Raw genomic sequence first — 24,533 nt, 5'->3', positions numbered from 1 at the left:
TTAACACTTCAATAGTTATGCCTCTATTTATTTCCTATGCATTGCATCACATTGTGTGAAATAACCAATATAAGGTGTATCTAGTGACATTTGTATCAGAAAAATTATTTTCTGAGTAACTGGATTACATGCTGCCAATGTATTGGACTTGTTGAGTGTTTGAGCAGAAATAGATCAATCTGAGAATTGTATTTCGTATTAAATACTTTTATTTGCCACACTTGTCGTCTTCACATTACTTTGTTATGCATGTTTCCATGAGTTATAAATATAGAAACACTGATCAAAGTTGTGGCTCGTGGAGTCACTTTACGAGGGACACCACAGCCACGAGTATCACTTTCATCTTGTAAAGTGTTTCTTCACACCTTTCATCTTGTAAAGTGACACAACCTGCTTTTGATTCTTTTTTCCTCAAAATTGATCAAGTAACTTCAGTTTTAATTTTTTTAATTAAAGAAATATTTCCCTTTTAGGTTTTAAAAATTAGATTTTCTTGATGCAGTAATCTTCTCTTACAGCAGGGATACCCTCCAGAGATCGTCACAACTTAGGTTTTGCCGTGGAGAATTTTGGAGGAGCAATTTATAAGGTCTTGGACTCATTTTTGGGGTAATTGTCTTGTTCTTCAGCAGTGTGCGTCATAGCATTTGAGATGGTGCACCTTTGTCCTCGGTGGGGAGTGAGGGAGGGGGTAAGAGGGGGTGTAGAGGGACCCTGCATATAGTATCATTTTAAGTGTAGATATCACCCTTTTACTCAAGGGCTCGAACTGTGTTTTTTTAAAAAAACTTTTTTGAACACAAATTATGAAAAATGTTGTCTTGGTCGAGCCAGAAGGAGGGATATGAAATTTATTGTAATTAGATACTGCACCGGGATAAAAATGTGTAAAGCAGAAGTGACAGAACACTGTGCTCAGATGGGTAAACATTTCCCTCATTTTTCAAGGAAAAAATTGGTGTTTTTCTGTAAGTTATGCAGACAGAGTATTATTAAGGAAGTTTGTTATGAGCAGATTCTGCTGCATTTATAATATTTATTTAAAGTTCGTATCTTATTTCTGATAGGGCCACCTCAACAAATAATGCAGCTGCATTTTATGGATTTGATTGATGACAGTACAGAAGAAGCTACAAATGTTCTTAGCAAAGCAGTTGAAAAAACTACTGAAGATAAGGAGCACATTATTGTTGAAGAAGAAAAAAAGGAGGGTGTGGTGGAATTCCATGTCATTCATTCCTATTGGAAAGCAGTTGGGTCCATTTTGTCAATTTCAGTACTGATATTTTGCTTTTTAATGCAAGGTGAGAAATTATTTTACTTAAGCAGCATTCTTCAATGTTATAATCTATAATTATAATTGCAAAAGTGTGTCCTAATAATTCAGAATGGAAACATTTTTGGGGAATGGTTCTATATTTCTAGATTTTGTGCTGGAGCCGGTACAATGGATCCCTTACTTTATCAAAATAATAAAATAATCTAATTAATCAATGAAGAAATTTCAGGATACCAAATGTTACTATTTTCATCTTTGTTTGAAATGGTATTTTTGTCACAATGTCTTTTTTTTTAACACCAAAAACTAACAGGTACATGAATAAAATTAAATAAAACGAAATTTAAATGACTAGCTGTATCAGGAGTAGCACTTGGTTGTATGGTTTGTCCTGTAGGAGAGGAGGGCACAAACAGACATACTCGTACTTAAAAGCACACAAATTTGTGATTAAATATTGGTAGATATACAGTGTGTATACTGCGCTGTGCAGGTAAAGGGCAGTAACTGCAAATTTTTCGTTTTTTTTTGCCACTTTGTCATATATTGTAAGTTAACTTTATTGTACAAGCTTGATTTCCGCTGGAAAAAAGGTGCGAAGAAACGTCTAATTCCAAGATTTCCCTATGAATCCGATCAATTCCAATCCAAATTTCCTATTGAATCCGACACACATTTCTTCAAATATTTCAAAAACCCATTTACCTGCACACGGCAGTATATTGATTATCAAGTTTCAAACAAAAAATAGGGACTCCCTCCCCTGCTCGCTTCGCTTGTCAACCTCCATTTCCCCCTTGCAGCGGGTGAAAATTGATTATATAATTATTTTTACCACTGGGTGTCCAACCCTGAAAATTTTAAAGGTGTGATATAGGACAGAATGTCTTTTCTTGGATGTCCTATATCCAATGGTACCAGTATTGACCTGATAGACATTGCTGGTCTGGACAACATAGGGCTACAGACACACAGACATGCACAGAAATTACTAGTACAGATAGCGCAGAGGTGTTTTATTTAGTAACTTTTCACTTGTGTTTTGGTTAACATGCTTTATAAATATAAACTCCCATTAAAACTAGTAACTAGAAAGAGGATTTTTTTTTTTTACCATTCATTTTTTAATTGCTGCATTTTATCTCCTAGTAGAAGTTACATCTACACACATCTTTCAACAACTTTGTTGTTTTAAATAAGAAGCATTTGAGCTCTGCTGTCAGTTACTTACTGCCCTTTAAACTTCATATTGTTTCATCATGAAGTTTTAGTGACAAAAATTTTGTGAGACAAAGAACTGAAATGTGCAATGTATATATGTACTTATGTATTCAGTGTGTACTATATATCTCTTTATTTTATGCATAGCATCAAGAACACTTTGTGACTGGTGGCTTTCTTTCTGGGTATCAAATACGTCTACACATAACTGGAATTCATCATTAAGTTCCCATTATTGGTAAGTTATTTAAAATCAGACATTTACATAAGCAGATTACATCTGTATAATACAGTAATTTCCTGCACATTATCCATGAATTATCTGTTTAAAAAGGAATTGTTTTGAAAAAAATAAAAAGATAGATGACACCCTATTTATTGTTTAGTATGGCCTTGGCCTGTTAGTGAGAGTAAAGCATAATTTTCGCAAAACTACAAGAAACTCTAATTTCCAGATTTCCATATTTTCCAGATAATTAAAAGTGTAAAATTTAGAACTTGTTCAAATTAGTAAATGGAAAAAAAAGCTGCTTGAAATTTAAAAGCAAAGTTATAGTGTTACTGTTCTAGAATAGAAGCAAGAATCAGAAAAAATAGGAATTACAAAAGCACCTCTTTACAAAAACCTCCATTGCAAAAGCAGAGTCTATGCAAGTACAAAAATTATGCTTTTTCGAGCTTGAATTGCTTTTTATTTTTACTCTTTTCAAAAAAATTTATTTTCAACTTTCTGTCTACTTTTAAAGCAATGCATTTTTAAAATGGTGCCACGTGAAAAAGTTTTCAATTTTATAATTCCAAGGGAAAATTTTGGTTTGAAAGAAAATAGTTTTAAAAAAATACTGAAGAGAAAAATAAATGCTTTGTACAGTGGAACCTCGATAATTCGACACCCCAAGGGAACATGAAAACATGCCGTCTTACTGAGGCTCCATAATTTTAATTCCCAATGATTTTCTACATCACTTACTTACTAATGCGTAACAGTCACACTAAGAAAATTAATTTTAGTAAAACAATTTTCGTTTCCTTTTTTTGAAAAGTACACAGTAAAATCAGCAATATTATTTGAATACCTCATGTGGAAAAAATCCATAATTTTTGAAAAGAGATAAAAGCTTCTTGTCAGTAATATCTGTTAAAGATAAAAGGTCCTGTTCACACTTGTTTGAAAACATGTCATGGTGCCTTCTTTCTCTGGAGCTCTAGCCGCCCCTGGATAAAAGTTGGAATTCTTTAAAAGAGCTTTACAGAAAAGGATTTACTGACCAAGAAATTGCAGTGTAAAATTTTGAGAAGGGGTCAATGTGAAAAAATGTTGGTAGCAAAAATTGGACTAGAATAGCAATTGGATGTCGACTTATAGAGGTTCCTTTAAATGTGTGTCAAGTTAGAGAGATTTTTACCATTGAAATTACTTTATTATTACTCATACACACATTGTTTTCATATTTTCTCTCTCTTTCTTTAGTTTCTTTTTGCATTTCAAAGGTTTTTATTTCCATTCATGTCATTATATTTAAAGAAATATCAGTTTCATTCTTTATACAGTCGGACCTCCATATATCGAAGTAGCAAATTGCCGGAAAAAAATTCGATATATAGAAATTTTAATGTATGGAAACAATCCTATTTTATCATAAAAATCTCCTAAAACATTAAAATTAAAGCTAATTTTCGTGCTTGAAACCCAATTTCTAATTTATACGAGCATCGGATTAAATGACAGTTAATAATTGAAAAATTAGCAGAAATTACATGTTTTTGCTCCTTTATACATCTTCATTCTTTGACAATTCAACTTGATCCGCAACATTAGGGGATTTTCGTTTTGACAATGTAGTCGAGAGAAAAGTAAAAAATTAATCTACTTAACTTGAATGATTTTTGCTGAAGCTAAAATGTACTAGGAATGATAATCAACAGACAAAAGGGATAACTTGAAACTGATTTTACAGTGTTACTGGTTGCAACTAAGATATTTGCAATAAGCTTGAGGGAATTTAAGTACTCCAGAATGAAACAAAGACCTATCTACACACTCCTCAACCCCAGATTCTTTATGAGTTTCGTAGAAACCTTTAGTGAACATAATTTTCTCCCCTAACCTTCACTTTTCAAGAGACAAACAGTATAAAGTGGGGGAAAAAATCTACGAATGTCTCGAAAAACAATTGGATATACAGAGGTTTTTTCGATATATAGAAACAATTTTTCCATGTAATGGACATGGAAGTTTGCTGGGATTTCGATATATAGAAAATTTTGATATGTGGAAGTTCGATATATGGAGGTTCGACTGTATTTTCAAAATGTTTACTGGTTACAAAAAGTAAGTATCATAGGCTTAGTCACACAATGAGCCAGAGTTTCTCATAATTTCAACCAGCCTGTCACATTATGCATAGCTTTACTGTCTTACCACGGGTTGTATAAAAAGGCAAACATCCAGTTTATAGACAGAAATGGACGTATCTATTAGTTTTTAGGGATGCCAGCATTTGCAGATGTATCTTAGCATCTAAATTGAGCAGCGTCTCATTCAAATGAGCAGAACACGCGCATAAAATATTTAATTTCCCCCTCATTCAAATAGACTTGTCTTAATTGGATGTTTGCCAATTCCATACAATCCGTGGTTGGACAATAGTGAGAAACACAAGTACATTAACTATACCTATAACCACCTAACCTCCATGCCACCAATCATTGCTTATTAGATTATCTTTTGCTTTATAAAAGTGACTCCTTGTGTACTTTTTATTTCATTTAATATGAATATTCTTTTTAACTGTAGCTAAACTTTGGTTTAGTCTCCTATTGCTGGAAGAGTTAATCAATTTCAAGGTCAGGAGCAGGGGAGGAGGTCATTGTGACTTTCCAAAAATTTCCCTACTCCGCAAATTTTGTCAGAGGATTCGGCAAAATTCCGAGTTCTATTTGGAAAGGTTATCATCATTCAGTGAAATTGGGAGTTTCATTCAGAAGAATTATCATCATTCTGCAAACTGAGAATTTTTGCCCTCATAAAAATTTAAGTTCAAGTGTCCCTAGTCACTAGTCTTTTTAGCATGAGTCCCATAGTAGTTTCCCTGCTTGCCTTCTCCCAATGGTGACCCTGATTACTTTTCCAATGTATTAGTGTTATTGCAATAAACTATTTTTAGTTGATTTTAAGATAATTAACGAAATGTGATTTTAGGCTGACATCTGAAGCTAATCAATCTCACTCATTGAGATTCTACCTTGGTGTTTACGGAGGACTGGCTGCATCAAATAGCGTATTTACATTGTTCCGTGCATTCTTATTTGCTGTAGCTGGTCTTGGAGCTGCTGTATCTTTGCATGACAAACTGCTGAAAACTATCTTGAATGTATGTATTGTGAGCTTATAGATGACATTATTTCAAAAAGTACAATGTTGTTCTGATAATTCGCATGAAATTAGCATTTTTTTTATTGATATGATTTTTAAAAGTTGGTTTTTTCCCTATCTTTAGACTCTTTGATGTTTTAAAACTTGGTACTTAGTAATAGTACTGCTATTATGTCTTGAATAGTGTTTGAATTCAGTCCAACCCCCCCCCCTCTCCACCTTTTTTTATTTGTCATTTTACTAAAAACCAAAATCTTTGTTAATATTGTTATCAAACTGGAAGGGAAAACAGGTGTACACTTAGTGTAATCACAAAAGATGAATTTTTCAGAATTTATCTAAAGTGTCACTTTATTGAGGCTGAATTAGTTCTGTTGATACCTATTTGTATAGACTGTTCCTGAATAAGTTTTTGATTTGAGTTATTTTTGCTTTTAGCAGCTAAGTTCACTTGTTAAAAGCAAAAAAAAAAAAAAAACATTACATTTTAAATTGTTTTGCAATGTACCAAAGGAAACAATATTTTCCTTCATGTCTCTTTAACCACTAAATGCTTTCTTGCCTCGAGTGATTTAGCTGAAACAAAAGTTTAAAAATCCTTCTAAATTTTACTCTGAAATTGCTATGCTTAGTAATATTCAATAATTCAATTTTTAAACTATAACATCATTTTCAAAACCTTATCTTATTATACTAATCAACATTTCAGGCAACTACGTGCTTTTTTGACACTACTCCTCTTGGAAGAATAATCAACAGATTCTCTTCAGATATTTACTGTGTGGATGATACATTGCCATTTCAACTAAACATACTTCTTGCTCAAGTATTTTCATTGATAGGATCCCTTGTGATTACCTGCTATGGTCTGCCATGGATTTTGATCCTTTTTTCGATTTTGACTGTGATATATTTTAAGATTCAAGTAAGTGAAGATAATTTTTGCCATTTGTTTTTGTTTCAATGTTAATGTAATTATATCATTATTATTTTTATTTTTGATTTCATAGTTTCTGATGTAAAAAATGTTATGTGTTCTAATCCTTACTTGATTCGTTTTATGATTAACAATTGTTTCATGATATACTTCTTTTAGTACAGAAAAAGTTTAATTAACTGGAAAGAGTGAAACGTTACGTTCCGGATACGGAAACTTTCTAGGCATTTTAAGCATGCAAAACGTTAAGCTCATTGAAAAATATATTGCTTTTTAAAAGTTTACGAGATATAAATTGACAAAGCTTTAGTTTTACTTGTTCCAGAATAGAAGCTACAATTAACAAAAATTGCAATTGCAAAAATGAACCTCGGACAAAAATTGCACTATCGAAAATGACACTGTAGAAATTACGACAAAAAAAGGTAACAAATCTCATGTGCAATACAAAAATTGTACCTTTTTACCTTGTATTCATTAATGCGCTTTACTTTCATTCTGTTTATTTCCATATTTTCTTGATTTTCAAAATAATGTTCCAAAATGGTAACCATGAATGTTCAGTTTTACGAGTTCGAATGCAAAATTAAAGAGTTGTGAAAAGCTTCAAAGCTTTAAGAATATAAATCTTTTTGCATCAGATTCAAGGAATTCATATGATATACATCAAAATAAAACTTTCAAAATAATAATAATAATAAATAAAATAAATGATAAATAAAATATATTATAATTCATTTAGTTTTTAAACATAATTGCTATGGATTGTAGTTAAAATTATTGCAATTATTCAAATTCCGGTTATAATAGCTCAAACATGATAGTACCACACTTGTCAACATCAAATACAACTGAACTATATTTAATATTAAAAAGTACAGATTGATGTTGACAATCATACAGTTGTTAAAACAAACTCAAAGGGACCTTTAAAATCAATTCATCTTATCCGAAAAATTGTAAACAACAAACAGTAGGATGATATTACAAATGTGGCAGTGTGAAGCAAAGGTGTGTAAATGGGCATTTTAAAGTTCTGAGTAAAACACATTTAAAATTGCCGGGCTCGGTAGGCTGTCATTGATTTTTTTTTAAAAATCATGCTGTATAACAGAACCTTCTAGGGCTACTAGTACTATCTCTTGCCCCAAAACAGAGGAGAGGTTCACCTACCATTTTTACTGGTTGTCTCCAAATTTTTAATTTTGCCATGTACATCCCTTTTCTTCTCACTGCCTCAAATGTAGTTCATCTCTGCAGTGTTTTGTTTTAAGCGTGATTCAATTATTGAGGTTCAACTGTATACGTTAAATTCATTCTAATCTGTTAACTGTTAATCAGAAATAGTAAAAAGCTATTAGAATTACCTAGAAGAAAAGTGTTGTTAAATTTTTTTTAATTCTAGTAAAAATGACTGTTTGGCTGATATGATTTTTTTTCTTCACAGAAATACTATAGGCATACTTCAAGAGAGCTTAAACGACTTTCTAGTATTAGCTTATCTCCTATCTATGCTCACTTCTCTGAAACACTGAATGGCCATTCAACCATTAGAGCCATGAGTGGAACTGCTCGGTAGATATTCGTATTTCTATGACTTTGATCTATGCATGCACAATATTAATTTGATTGTTACTTGGTTTAATGGTCAGTTTTCTTTAGTTACAACAAAAGATAAGAGTGAACATAAAAACAGTATTTCTAAGATTAGAAATTCTCTTCATAGTAGGTGAATAGTTGCGAATTTAAAAGAGGTAACATAAAGCAAAAGATTGGAAAAGATCCGATATGAGGCTTTAGCTAATTAACTGTATTGAATAATTACTAATAATTTTCATATTATTTCACAATTGTGTGCTCATCATCATTCAAGAACCGTTTGTCATATAAGCACTTAAGTTACTCATTTAACATTGAAGTCTATGTGTCACCCCACACAAGTACAAACGATGGGAGAATCTCTCCGCTTTGGAGCAAGAAATAGTACTGGTAATCCTGGTAGCCCTGCTATACAGCATGATTTAGAAAAAAATTTCATTAAAAGCCTAACTAGGATCTGAAACTCGAATACATTTTACTCAAAACTTTAAAGCATGCACTTGCATCCCTTTGCTTCTCACTGCCTTATATATATTCATACTTTTCTGATGAGAGGACATCCTCAAAAAAAATGTCATGTTTTGAGGGGGAGGGGGTCGTGAAATTGTGAGTTTGGGACTAGGGGACTGTGTGCACAACAAAAAGTATGACATCATAGGTTTTTCAAATAACATTTTGCTTATGAAAAATAGCATGACATGTGACGAGGGGAGAAGGCTAGGTAAAGTATGATACTTTGTGACAAAGGGGGAGAGGGGTCAAATTTGTTGAAAAAAGAAGTAACTTCATTTGAATTGATTATTTCAGAAAGTGCATAAGACCAATGGATTTCCATAAGACTAAAGCCTTTTTTGAAATAATCGATTCATTTGTGGACAGTACCTGACTCCTCATTTATCCTTCTTGGATTGTGTAAGGAATGCTTTATGGAAGTTACTATTATTCTTTTGAAGGGAAAAGCACTCTGTGATCATTTCCCATACGGGAAATCTATTTCTTAAGTCTCAATGGGAAAAAGTAAAAAGATTTTTGGAATTTTTCATTGGCCGTACATCATGGTGGAAAATCACTTGAAAACACTTTATTTTTATTTTTCTGATATTTCTAAATGGAAGATCAAGTATCAAACTTGATTTTTCACTTTTTCTTTGTTATTTATTTACATATTTAATTGTGATTTCATTGCTACCATTTTAAATGTATTCATTGTCAGATGAAGCAAAACTGTCTTTTTTATGTATTTAACATTTTGAAATAATTTGTGATAGTGAGAAATGGAATCATCATGTACTATTAAGTGTGCTGTTTTTTTTCCCCTGTAATGTTTGTGACATAATTTATGGGTAAAATAAAGCATTCTTTATGAATTTAATTTCAAATCTAAAAAAAGAAGCAACTAAATAAATAAAATGTATATGAAGGTTTCAGAGAGAAAACATGGTTTGTGTTGATTCAAACATACGAGCAGTTCTATCTACTGCAGCTGCATCTCAGTGGTTAAATTTGAGACTTCAGTTCATCGGAGTTATCATTGTAACTGGAGTAGCCTTAATTGCAATGTGGCAAAATCAACTTGGTGGTGTTGATGCAGGTAGGTATTGTTTCTTTAAGCTTTAATTTCAAAAATGGTATATGATGTTTGTTTAATGTATTATATTTCATTTTTTAAGTTTCTCAGATAAAGGCTGTTTGATACATATTAGTAGAATATTTGGCTCGATAATGAATGTGTTTTTCTTTCTTTTGAGTACTAAAAGTCCATGATTATTCATGAGTTAAGTAACTATTTTTGTTTCCTAAAGTATCCTAATAATGTCTTAAGAATCCTTATAGTTACCTGGAAAGTTACTCTTTATTTATTTTGCTTAGTTAAACATACAAATATCAGGGATGCCCCCCTAACAGCAAGGGCACCCCATTGCAAATACCCCCCAAAAAGCAAGAGTCCCCCAAATGAAAAAATACCCTCAAAACACCTCCTTAAAAATTTCAATATCGCAGTCTGCGCCATGATCCCCCATATGTGGGCACCCCTGCAAATATATTAACTAGCATTTAAAAAATGTATCTAAAAGATAAATGAGTCAACATTTTGGAGATTTTTATCTGAACAGTATTATTTTGGATATTAAAAAAAAGAAGAAGAAACAAAATCATAATGCATGTAAGTTTCAAAATTTAATGGGTTAGGTTTATGTTCAATCACTGAAATATTATGAACTTGCATAAGTACAAGTGTATTTTTATTCATCCTAAATTAAAAAGCTTGTGAATGATTCTTTATAAATGTTAGTTTATTGCATACATAGTTAGTTATACATTTAGAACAGTAAAAATTTAAGTTTTCAGCTACTTGCTTTATTTATTCATTCAATGATCATACAAGGTGAGGACAGATCAGGGAGATCAGGGAAAAGTCAGGGAACTTTATCACTCAGGGAAAAATCAGGGAAATATTAGGAAATTTTGAAAAAATAATAAAAAATCAGGGAAAATTGATCAAATGAAGTTTTTTTTTTCCTTGCAAAATAAAGTACTTTGATTCCCTGTGAATTTTCCGCCAATTATTTGTTTAAAAAACGTGAAATTAATGAGGTGCGATTATACATTGCTGAATATTTGTGCATCTTTTTTATTCAAGGTCAAAGTATTCAATCTTAGGATGAGCTTCCTAAGATTGATTCTGTGTCTGTAAAGTTGTTTATATATATTTTTTACCTAGCTTGAATTTTCCTTCACGCATTCCATGCTATGTAAAATAAAAGACCCTACTGGCAAAGAGGAAGCCGTCATTAATAACTTTGCTCCCTTGCTTTTACTCATTGTCTTGCAGTAATTAGCATTCTGTTATATCACGATTTCAAGAAAGGATCTTTGTTTTTTTAATTAATGCTGAGAAAATCTTTAAAGTTATCATTTGGCATTTTTAATTTAATTGCAAAAATTAATTTTGACTTAAAATCAAACTTTTTTTTTTTGCCATGTTATTATTTTGTTACTTCAGATTACTCGAAGGTTTTTTTTTTTTCAGACTTTAAAACTCTGTTATTTAAAATCATCTTAATATATAAAAGTCTTTTGTGCGGAAGTTTGTCACCATAAGGCTTTTAAACGGCTGGACCGATTTTGATCAAATTTTTTTTGTGTAATTAAGTTGTGGCAAGCATGGTTTCAAAGCGCGATGGATTGAATCAGAAATGTTTTTGTTAATTAATTTAGGCATCGGATGGTCACATCTCTCAAATGATTTATATTTATTTTAACCTATCGTTGAGCGAGAACTGAAATAAATATTTAACCCGTTGCCAAAGGGCAATAAGAAAGCCAGCTCTGCTTTTTGTAATGAAATTTCCTACAGTGATATGTCAATTGTGAATATAAAAAACTTGAGATAGAGAGAGTGAAGCCTTCATTTCTTGAAAGCAACGATTTTAGATCCAGTGATATATTTTAAAGTAAAGTACTGGAAGAAATCGAGTTTCTTTCACTAGGTTCACGCAAAACGTGTATTTTTCGTCGTAGTTTAACCATGTGACCGGATCGGTGCTTTAGGTTTCCCTAATCAAATGATCGGATAGTACTGTACATAACAACATTTGTTTCTCGGTTCAAATTCATCTGAGTTTTGGCACCAATGGCAAGAATACTTTAAGGATTATCAAACTATTCAGTACATTAATAAAGGAAAAGATGGTGGAATTAGAAGACGAAACAAATTTTAATTTTGTCCAGATAAATTACAACAGGATAGTTTTGTACACACAAGATCAGTGCAGTGGAAGATTTTTAGCTTTGGTTTAAAGAACAAACAATGACAACAAAAGATGAGATCGCTAATCAGTCGGAGTTTGCTTCTCTCACTGATTGGCTAGATTACAGGAACGTAATGGCTTGGCGACATTGGCCATAACAATACAGTTGCGTTATTATTTGTTTACTACTGTTAATGTAATTTATTGTATTTTTTGTTCATTTGGTGAAATATTTTAAATTGCAAAGAATTGTTTTTGGTTTTTAAAGAGTGTTTAGTCATTTTAGTTGACGAATGTTCTTATTTTACATCGGGAGTGTGGGAGGGGGGGGGGGATTTTCGCTTATTCAGGGTACTGTTTTTATATTTATCATTTTTTTAAACGATATCCATTGGATTGTTTTATTCTTTTTCATATGAGGGATGTTGCAGCAGGATTTCCCTTTTTTTCTACATGGGTAGTTATTTATACTTAATATCAATGGATGATTTTTATCCTTTGGGTATGGCTGAAGGAACAAACCATACAATCTATGAAGAGCTTTCAAGTACGTGAGAAAATATAGTTGATGAAACAACTGCTCAGTGGGCACTAGATAAATCAAGTTGTAATAAATATACGCATTCTGACACCAAGCAGCTTAAAACATTTTCTATTTACTTATTTTTTTTTCAACAAAACGGTTCAAACACTTAATAGTTTATTGAAATTTTTCAACTTTTCAATTTACGAAGTTTGAACAAAACTACGTCTTTCGGGTCCTCTAGTATACATATACATTTTGAAATTAATAATTGGTTTTGCAATTCAATGTTGTTAGTAACTAAAGTAATTTAAGATTTTTTTTTTGACAACTAATGAAATCATTTGATATCGAGTTGTGTACATAAGTAAATATTTTTATTATTTTTTATTAGTTAAAATGCTGCATTCATTCATTAAAACCTAGGTTCTTGATAGAGAATAGCTCAATATGACTGGTTGTTGCAAGATTTCAATTTGTTTTACCATAAATATATCTATTCTGCCGTGTGCAGGTAAAGGGCAGAAACTGCACCATTTTATTTTTTATTTTTGCATTTTTGTCATCTATGGTAGGTTGCCTTTATTGTACAAACTTACTTATTTGGTTTCTGCTGAAAAAGAGGCACAAAATAAACGTCTAATTCCAACATTTTCCCATTGTTAGTACTGAATCCACCACACACTTCTTCAAATATCTCGAAAACTAATTTCTGCAGATACTGCCGTTTACCTGCACACAGTGCAGCATTTTTTTTTACATAAGTAAAACTACTTTACTTCTATACTTTAACTATCACTTGTTACTCTCGAAGTAACAATTATACTGCTTGAAAGTTCAGTTCAAGATTATTTCCATTTAATTTTTTTAGTTTTATCATGATTAGATATGTCTTTAAGAGTGGTTTTAATAATTTCACAGAGAATTCTTATGTTAACTGGTTCCTGGAAGTAAAGTGTTTGTTTTAGATTTCCTATAATATTTCTCTGTCGATAATTTAATAACTATTTTTACCAAAAAATGGAGCATCTTTTCAAAATATATTTTTAATTAACAGCTTAAACTGCTTTAAACATTGCATTTTATTTAATATGCAATTCTTTTCAGGGCAAAGAAAGGAAACCATTATCATTGGTAACATAAATCAGGGAAATTTGGTGAACTTAATCAGGGAAATCAGGGAAAAGTCAGGGAACTTGATTTTCCTGTTCATGTCGCCACCCTGTCATATATATACTGTACTTTTACTTTTCAACTCATGTTTTTAAAAAAAATATTTTTACTACAATTGTTTTTATTTCATTAGGTTCTTAAACATCTATCCTTATTTTTTTGCAAAATAGTTACAAATTGTGATCTCCTTGTGGTTTTTTCTCCAAAATGAGACTATTTTTTAGTCTATGTTCAAAAGTTTCGATTTCTCCCCCCCCCCCCTCCCGCTCCAAAAACAAACACAAATGCATTTTTTAAATTATTACAATAATTAGTGTCTAATTGAAAAATATAGATTATAAAACAAGATTAAATTCTTCAAGTTTCAGAAGCTTAGCATGTAAAAGCATGTGTGTTGGAATAATATTTAATTATCAAAAAAAGAAAGTTTCTGAATATTTTGTCATGTTTCTAGTATTTTTGAGAGCACAAACGTAATGGCTTGTTTTGGCTAGTAAAGAAAATTATCCAGGAAAATGCAAAAATGAACTTATGTATTATGGGAAAAAATGAACTAGAACAGTTTCATTTTCTCCCCAAAGCATCATTATTTAAAATAAAATTGTCAGTATACAGTGGCGCCGACTCCATGGGGCCTGAGGGGGCCCGAGCCCCCTCAAAAATATTTTTGAGGGGGCAGAGCCCCCTCAATAAATCAAGAAAAGTATTAGTTATATTATGTTTTCTAAACTCATAAATTTATCCTTTATTTTCTTGCTTGAAGATAGTTTACCTTGTAAAATACATTCAGTAATGAGTTAAAACAAATAATTATTACGGTAGTAAGCAGGTTAACTGAAAACGAGTAGTGTGAATAATGGATGGTGTTACAGTGCTGCAAGCACACTTAGAATTTGTCACAGTGCGCGAACTTACGGGTCAAATCTGTTGCCGGTGGGCAGCGCTGCGGCGAGCTCATCTAAGTGTTGCTGATCTAGAAAAAATATATGAGGGTTTGATTTGTATATTAAAGGGATGCGTGATAGTTTTGAATACTTTTGGGAATTGTGTTTAAAAGAAAAATCGTTACAAAATGATGATCCTTCGCTTCCTCGGAATCGACGTATACCAAAGTACGAAGCCAGTTCACCGCACGCTTTCAAAATCCCAAAGGCAATTTACATTGAGGTTTGTGAAATGGTGCAATCTTGCGTTATTGGGCTGTTTGCATCAACTGGACTCACACAGATCATTGCAGTTGAACAAAAGTGCTTTGCTTTTATTTAACAGAGGCGAAACAAATTTTAAAAAATCGAATTTTCAAAAATAACCTAGACATTGAGAGACTGCGTTTACACTTGAATATGTTAGCCGGCATAACTAATGAAAAACAAATGGTCTTAAAAAAAAACATGAGTAAATTAAATTACCTTTTTACGAAAATACTGTGTGTGTTTGTATTTATTTTTTCCTATTTTCAAAGCCAAAAAATATGTGTCAGGCTTGTCGAGTTTTTGGGGTTCTAATGTTGATTACATGACTTTACAATGCTTTAAAAAAACTTTAAAACTCACTATTTTTCATCTCAAATTTAGAAAATTTCCCCCGGTCCCCCCCCCCCCCATTTTTTTAAAAAAGTCGGCGTCTCTGGGAGTGCCTTTCCATTCAAGTCAAGTGTCCTTCCTACCTTATAATATCAATGCTTAGCTACGGCACTGCACGGTTCCCCATAAAATAGAACAAAAAAAATCTCTTACTAAGACAAGTGATATAATTTAAAAGTTGAACCAGAAAATTTGTAAACCAATTTTTAGATTCTTTTACTTCGAAAACGCCGTGTCACATACTGTTTATTTGTTAGAATTATACACACTAGAAAATATGGCATTTTCAAGGTTCAAAAATCTGACCTTTATTTGGGGTGGGGGAACTCCGAGGGATTACATAACACCCTAAACCCCCGGTGATGTCCAGCCCCCCCCCCCCAATAATTTTTGCAAGTCGGCGCCCCTGTCAATATACCTGCATTAACAGTCATGAGTCATGCACTACTCAATTTATTCCAAAATGCACTTCTTTTTAGCACAAATTTCATTTAGTACTTTTATAATTTAAGTTATTTTTAAGTTTTTGTCCTTTAATGGCGTTTGTCAGTCAAGACCCAAGTTATTTTTAGGTTTCTGCCAGTTAATGCCTCTTTTCAGAAACTAGTTTTTTCTTTGCCACTTTTAATTGATTATAACCAGTGGTTTTAACCACTTTGGTAGACACATGCCAACCCTAGTTAGAGGGTAGGGTCTGGTGGGGGAAAGTGGTCAATGGGGTAAAGTGGCCATTCGTCAAATGAATGGCTATAGCTTGGAAATAAATGTTCGAATGAATGTGAAAATTTTATTATAGTGTAGGGCAGTTAGAAACTACATTTTGAATACAAAATTTTACAACTGGCAAAATTTTATTTGGTAAAAAAAATATTTTATGTGAATATGAAAAGTTTTTAAATCTAAACACCTCTTTTAACTTCCTTGGGAAATTTTGTTTGTTAGAATTATGAACAGATTGACCCTCATAGGAAGCTTTTTACATGTCTCAAGAACTCTCTCATTAGCAGTTATCTAAATCTCTTTTAGATAATTTTTTAGAACAATTTAAGTAAGATGGGGTAAAAGTGGTCATAATATTAGACTTAACAAATATTGTTATTCTAATGTCACTTAATCGTTAAGTATAAAGCAGATAGAAATTAAATATTAATTTCACTTAAGATGTATTGTTTTTACAGTAAACGGGGTTAAATGTACGAGTATATACATATGCATACGCATATACTCGTGTAGGCCCGTATATAGACGTATTCACATAAATGCACCAATAAATACGTATATGGGTATCTGCAAGTATTTTTAATCTACAGATATACATTCGACTATACACGTATATACTCATTTATACTCGTATATATATAAACACTTATATACTCAGGTAGACACGAATATACGCGTACGTACTCGAGTAGACACTTACATACAAGCATACGATATACAAGTAAACAGGGTGAGTTTAAACTTTTGGGCAAATTATTAAAATGTGTGAGAGGAGAGGATAAGAAGCAAGAATCATAAGGAACATACGGTCACAAACACAATGCTGACGCACTACATGCACGCAAAGCTAGAAACTGATGGATGCAAAACAGGTCACAAATTTATATTATGCACGGAAAATTTTACACAACATTTTAGGTCTCAAGAAAGTTTTAATGCGATTGATGAAATTTGCGGCCTGCAGCTATAATACATGTGCGTCACAATCACAAAGCACTCTCTGTTGCAATAACGAGACTTTTGAAAAAGTTCCATCTGTCGCTGCGCCTTTGTTGCGACTACAAGCCGTAAATTTTAACAACTGCTCTAAATATTTCTTAAAAACTAAAATGTTGGGCAAAATCATCTTTGTGTAACAAAATTGCGATTAGTTTGCATTCATCAGTTTCTGGCTTTGTGTGCGTGTAGCGCATCAGCTAACTTAAATTCCTTATAATTCTTAGCTTCTTTTTCTCCCCTCTCACACTCCTTAGATTTTTACCCAAGAGCTTGGATTCATTCTTTAGGCATACATGTATCTAAGCTTATATACTCGTGTATACATACATGTACTGATGTATGCATGTAAATGTACGTCTATACGTCTATACAGGTATATAATCGTGTTTGCACATATACATACGTATATACTTGTGCTTCACAATATATATATATGAGTAGACACGCACAAACACGTACTGGATGTATCCACGAATTAACTCGTGTATACTCGTATATGTGTGTATGTACACTTATATATGTGTGTATGCGTCTACTGTACACTTATTTACTCAGGTATGCACGTAATGTATTTAAGATACAAGTGCATACACTCATATGATGTTCGTTTACACGCGTATATACCCGCACGTACACGTGACACGTATATACTTGTGTAGACACGTATACTCTCCTGTAGGTAATCACGTATACATACTTATATACTAGTGTATACACGTATATACTTGAGTAGGCACATGCATGCATGTATATGATGCATACATGTATATACTCATATATGAACATGTTTACTAATGTTTACACGACACGTATATCTCATGTATACACACATATGCTTATGCATATACTTGTAATTATAAAAATAACAGAAATATACAAATATTAGGGTTTCTTATAATGGTTTTGCATCTATTTTTAACTATGACCACTTTACCCCATGCTATGACCACTTTCCCCCATCCCATGGGGTAAAGTGGTCATAAATACAAAGGGAAAAGAAAGTGCTATAAAACTACTTAAATCAATATTTATTTTCCTAAAACTCAGTGTACTGTGTTCTTTAATAATGCAATGTAAAATAAAACAAAAAAAAGTTTAAATATTTAAGAAATTTATTGTATCTATTATTCACATAAGTTGAAAACCTACGATTTTATGACCACTTTACCCCACCAGACCCTATTTATCAAAAATACTTCTGAAAGTTCTTTGATGATAATCATAGAACTAATGGCTGACATAAATTGTGTTGTGAGATTCAAAATTCAAAAACATATTTGCTTTGAATTTTATATTATTTACTTATATATGGGGCGGATAGAGAAAACCATTGTAAGGGGCGTCATGCTGAAGAATGAACCCCCATGAACGAACCTACAGTTTTGAGTATGAAACATTTCTGAAACTGCTTGGTGATCAATAAAAAGCACCAAATTGGCCAGTAATAAGGCCCCTAATAGGGCATAAACGTTGCAAATTAATTTCATAAGCAATAAAACTAAGGAGCAGTTCATTTACTTTGAAAAATAAATGAATTGAAAAAATGCTGTAATTGCTTACATTTTATGCATAAAGTGCTGCAATATAATGTGGACGGATTCTGTTGTCGGCGATTTAGGGGGTCATGACCCCTCTCTTGTATCATCCACTGCTTATATATGCAGAAACTTCACCTGTACTTCTCTCACATTTAAAAAAAAAAAAAAAAATGTGTGATATTGTAAACTAAATTAATCTCTTATATTAATTCTTTTAGGGTTAGTAGGTCTTGCATTGTCTTATGCTCTTTCAATTACATCACTTTTAAATGGCACTGTGACTGCATTCACTGAAACAGAGAAGGAGATTGTAAGTGTTGAAAGAGTTATGCAGTTCATCGAAGAGATTGACACAGAGTCTGATGATTATTGTCAGATGGTATGTAGAAAACAAGTTTTTCAAATTTTTCTCTCTGTCATTATGTTAGTTCTTATGAAAGAAAACTGTGTGAGGAACTATGTCGCATACTTAAAACTTTCTTGCCTCACTATTTTGATTGTTGCCAGAAATAAAAATTAATGTAGGGAAATCCCGGAACAACAAACTTCTGGGGACTACAAATTTTGTTCTTTGTAATGAGAATTTCCTGCAATGGAATTCAAGCAATGTAATAAAAATTAATTTGGGACTGAAAATGTATTTAATTAAAATGGACATATCGTTGTTTTGGTATTCGTTGCTACGGGATTTTACTGTAATAGTAATTATAAAGTTAATCTGGTTAATAAAGAGAACACATTAATTTTGAGGCTAAACATAAGCTAGCATATTGCAGGCTTTTGAAATTTTTTTAAATAATCCAGAGTTTTGAAGCTTTTGATTTGAGTCGGTGGTGTTCCATCTATGGCTCAAAGTCTGTATATGGCTTGCGAAGCTGATCAATCTGATCTGTCACTATGCTTAATATTACAAATTTAATCTGAATATCATAATCAAGCTGTCAGAAAAAAATAATATATTTAACTTTTATGTGAGTTCTGGCCCGTAAAGTTTATCTTAATTTGAGATGCAGTCCATCTAGTAAAAAAGTTGGGCACCACTGATACGTCGCTTTAAAAGTGTTCTTAAAAGCTTCTTCGCGCCATGTACAGTGAACTCACACTGCAATGCCATTCAATGTACACAAAATGGCTATAACGTGCATTTTTCACAAGTACCGAATTTTAGAGCTAACGGGAATTCCTCACTTACAACACAGATATTTTTGTAAGGGAAGCGAGAGGTATGAGTTATTGGCTATTAAAAATTCGATTCATGAGTGAACTTTCAACCCTTTAGCATCACTTAAAGTGGAAATTTCTTCAGCCTACTAGTCTAAACATTGCTTTGTTAGAGTGTACAAAAAAAAAAAAAAAAAAAAAAAAAAACACTTAGCATTTTTTATTTATTTATTTATTTTTTTCATTCTAAATGTGAAAGTTGATGAAATATAATGGCTCCTAAACGATTTGTTTTATCTAAAGTTTATGAAGATGGATAGAAAAAGAGAAAGTTTCTGACTATTAAAGAAAATGTAAAGATTCTTGATATGCTTGAAGGACTAAAAAATGCATAAAAGTTAGCATGACAGTTAGGCATGAGTGAATCACCCAAACATACAACAAAAGTTTATCCTGATTTCCAGGAGAAGACTTAACACTATCTACGCATGGAGAGTAAAACCTATCATTGTCTTCATTTTTAAATTATAAATATAATTACTATATCTACAGTGCAGTACTATTATAGTGTTGCCTTTTATGCCTTTTGCATACTGTTTTATTCCATGTCTCTCTCTCTCCTAATGAGCATTGATTTTTTTTCATCCTAGTGTTATTTTATGTTGAATAATGCAACATTTTTTCACTCGTTCGGGACTGTAATCACGATCACCCGTTTCTCTCTGCACAGCTCATTATCAAATTTGTAATTTGCTTTTTCAGGCCATGAAGCTTGTGATCACGCCGGTGTGATCTCAGTTTGGAACGTTCTAATTGAATTTGTAAATAGCACTAGATGGCAGTTGAAGTCCATTAAATTTTCCAATATCGTTCTACAGAATGTTGACCTTCAATATATATGCCTTTGGTTCAGTGTTTTTTTATTTTTTAATCCAGGGGCGTAAAAACGAAAGTTCACATGTTGGGACCTTTCAACCGGATTAGTAATGGAAAGAGCTGTGATTTTTGGCTTTTGCTTAATGCATTTTTGTTTGCATTTTAGTGGAATGGAATGAATGAATGTTATTGGTTAAGGGTGGAAGTAAACTTTTTGTTCTTGAATTTGCTAGATGTCATTTTTTATGGTTATTATCAGTTTCATTTTAATCACCATGGATATAAGAATATAATTTTTACCCAAGGGTAAGATGTCTAAATTGATGAACAAATTAAATATGGAAATAAAGGAGTTATTTTCGAATACAGTATAACTTCGATTTGACAATACCCAATTTAAAGATTAAATCAATTTAGTGACACATTTCACTGGTCCAGATTTAACTGCATTGAATGTATACATAAAACTTTGTGTAAGACATAAAAATTTAAACATAAAAGATGCATGCATTTGCATACATATTTTTTCCCCATCACCTCGTCAAAAATTATTTTTAAGATGCAGAGGGAAAAAAACGGTACTTGATGCAAAACATGAAACTTTTTTATTTTTAACTTAAAAAAGTGGTTTTAAGTGATTTCCTGATATTTCAAAATTTGCATGCATAGTAAATGCAAATTATAAAGAACAATTCTTTTCTTTCAGCCTCCATTTGCATGGCCTTCTCATGGTGTGATTACTTTCACCGCTGTAAGCCTAAAATACAGACCAGACTGTCCATATGCTTTGAAGAATGTTTCATTTGAGACAAGACCCTGCGAGAAAATTGGGATTGTTGGTCGTACCGGATCAGGAAAATCCAGTTTGATACAGGTTTTATGTAGGATGGTCAACTTCTTTGAAGGAGCTGTGTTTATTGATGGTGTCAATATTTCGAATTTAGAGCTCAAAAAACTGAGGTTAGATTCACAGCATGTTTTTTTTTTAATTCTGTGTAAAAGGTTCAGTATTTTCTCTAGTATTTTTATAGGATTACAGTAGTTTGTAACTTTAAAAATAGAATTTCAGATATGGGCAGGACAGTAAGTGTAGATAAATACATCAACTGGAGTGTACTTTTACTAGACCTCCCCCCCCCCTTCTGGTCCCCCACTTAGGAATGCTATCCTAGATAGAAAGGTAAATAATTTGGTGGATGGTGATTTGGTGGTAATGAGGAAGCAGATGTGTACGTTAGTTGTTTGGGGGTCAAAACTTCTTTGCCAGTTTTAATTATTTTTCTAGTTGAATTACAACTTCAAATGATTCCTGCTATTTTGTTCCTTTTACGAATAATAGGTTTTCAAAAACCATTCATAAATTTTAGGAGCATATTATCAAATGAAATAAACAAAGGACATCCTTTCTACATAATTGACCAAGTTTGATTCCTATTTACTTTTTGCTGGCGAAATTTTCTACATGATAGGTGGTGAGGCAGTATTTGTGTTTGCGTGTAAGACTGATATGATTCGATATTATAATTGTTGGAAGGTGTTGAAGAGTGTTCATTGGAAAACTTTTTCAGACTATTCCATTAACCTAATCTGAAATTTCCAATGCAGTTTCTAATCAAACTGCTAGTCATAGCTTCAGGGAGAGGTGAAAAGATTCTTGGGTAAAAAATGAACTTACCAAATAGAAGTAAAAAAAGTTTTAAATGTATCACTAACATTCTTTCCTAATTTTATTTTACTTTTTAAAACTCTGAGAGTAACATCATTGTTAGAGCTCTAAAAAGCAAAATGAACATGAAATCATTTTGAATGAACTTACCAAGATAAAATAATAAAAAAGCAAGGAAAAAAACCCCTTAGTCTTTGACTCCTAACTTTGAATTGAGCATATATGATTTCTATTTTCTCCTTGTTTGCATGATTTATTGTTATCAACATGATACAAATATTGTAAACAGTTATTAATTTCTTTTAGAAAAAGTGCAAAAGCCTTATGCACTAAACCATAAAAATTCAGCAGAAAAGAAAAGAAATACAGGAGCTAGCCTCCCATGTAAATTAAGCCCTGGTTTTAAAAACTTCCAACTGTGATATTATTTGGAGCCTATATTAGCTGGTTGTTTTAAAAATATAATCTTCAATTAAACTTTATCTTAAAGTTGCATGACATACTTATTTTCTCTTACTGCATAAAATATATGACTTTATGCCACCATTTTTATCTTGACAATTTTATCAATATTTATTTGAATATGCACTGATAATTCATGTTGCACCTTCCAGTCCGGTAGGGACAAAGCTCTAAAAAATGTAAAATTGGCAGTGAATTCAGAATTAAATGTGTTTTACTTCATCATGTGGTAAAGTCATGTCATTATTTGCATTAACTTATCAATTATTCGAAGTGTTTTAAATATGTAGAAGTTGGAATTGAACTATCAGATAATTCCATATTTATTGCATAAATTTGTACATGTATTGAAAAATTATAATACCTTCACAAGATGATAACAATCAAAAACATTATTTAACATCATTTTGGTTAAAAATTTTAAATTATCTCTTGAGAAAGTTGACCATTTTGAGTTATTTATTGCCTTGTACTTAAGGTGCAATGTATGGAACTTATGAGAAAACTGGAATATTTTGTGTAACAACTTTGTTGAATAATACTAAAAATTCATTACATATTTATCTCACATGATCTTAAATTATCAATATAAAAAAATTTCAGTGCATGTTATAATTAATGAATCATTTTTATTGCAGATCAAAATTATCAATTATTCCTCAAGATCCATTTTTATTCAGTGGTACTGTGCGTGAAAATCTGGATCCTAATTTTCTTCGCAGTGATGCAGAAATCTGGAAAGCATTACGTTTTTGCCACATGGAGGAAAAAATACATTCTGTTGGTGGCTTAGGAAGTGAAATGAAAGAGAAAGGAGAAAACTTTAGCATTGGGGAGAGACAGTTGTTTTGTTTGACACGATCTCTCCTCCAAAGAGCAAAGGTACCAAAAATTTTATTTATTTATATGGTAGTGGACAGAGTTGTGGACACTTTTGGAAAATTTTCTTTTTGACAGTGTAGTAGGTTATCAAAACATGTAACGTTTCAAAAAAGCAAACTTGCCAGACTTTAATTAATTTTAGTTCTCTCAAACACTTTGAAAGATTTATGTTATAGATTTGTCATCATTTGTTGATGAAGGAAGAAAAAGTAAGAGACTCTAGCACCATGCAATGTACCAGACAGCCCAGTTATCACATCCTGAGACTGCAGTTTTGTTCTTATTAGAACTCCACAATTAGGGATAGTGAATTCCATTTATCTAGCAGTTTGTTTGCACTCTCAGCTTCAACGTCGTGACATCTGTCTCGAGCTCAGTTATTCACTATTCCTGACTGAGGAATTCTACTAAGAATGAAACTGCAGTCTTGGGATGTTATAACCAGACAGTCTGGTACACTGCATGAGGTTCCCCCATAGCCCTGGCTTCTGCTAAATAAACTCTAACATATTTGCTTTTTATATTTCTTTCTTTTTTTGTCATCCCAATTGAAGTTGTATTTACATTTTTTTATGTTAAAAAATTCCTTTTTGAGTTTTAGAACATTTAATATCTTGCATTCAAGTGGAACTACTAACAGTTTCCAACTTAACATACTATACATCAAAACCTTATAGCAGGAATATAAATGGAGGGATCAAGTCTAACCATTGGCTTAGCAAAAGCTGAGGCTACAACTCCAAGTGACGTGATTCAACAATGACGAATGATTGACACGTTTTG

The 24,533-nt window shown here is 32.1% G+C and overlaps 1 protein-coding gene across 1 annotated transcript in view; it reads left to right on the top strand.

Annotated features, from left to right (window-relative positions):
• Positions 1-24,533, top strand: part of LOC129234093 (ATP-binding cassette sub-family C member 10-like) — a 51,750-nt gene that overhangs the window by 20,924 nt on the left and 6,293 nt on the right. The window contains exons 8-16 of the mRNA XM_054867983.1: positions 1,071-1,307; positions 2,651-2,741; positions 5,706-5,877; positions 6,589-6,804; positions 8,264-8,391; positions 9,837-10,006; positions 18,922-19,082; positions 21,447-21,700; positions 23,507-23,750. Of these exons, the coding sequence (XP_054723958.1) occupies positions 1,071-1,307; positions 2,651-2,741; positions 5,706-5,877; positions 6,589-6,804; positions 8,264-8,391; positions 9,837-10,006; positions 18,922-19,082; positions 21,447-21,700; positions 23,507-23,750 (1,673 nt within the window). The remainder of the gene's footprint in view (positions 1-1,070; positions 1,308-2,650; positions 2,742-5,705; positions 5,878-6,588; positions 6,805-8,263; positions 8,392-9,836; positions 10,007-18,921; positions 19,083-21,446; positions 21,701-23,506; positions 23,751-24,533) is intronic.

Source organism: Uloborus diversus, unplaced genomic scaffold (genome assembly GCF_026930045.1).
Source record: "Uloborus diversus isolate 005 unplaced genomic scaffold, Udiv.v.3.1 scaffold_996, whole genome shotgun sequence".
Taxonomy (NCBI): domain Eukaryota; kingdom Metazoa; phylum Arthropoda; class Arachnida; order Araneae; family Uloboridae; genus Uloborus; species Uloborus diversus.
Note: the sequence above shows the minus strand (reverse complement) of the source record. Positions and strands in the feature narration are given on the sequence as shown.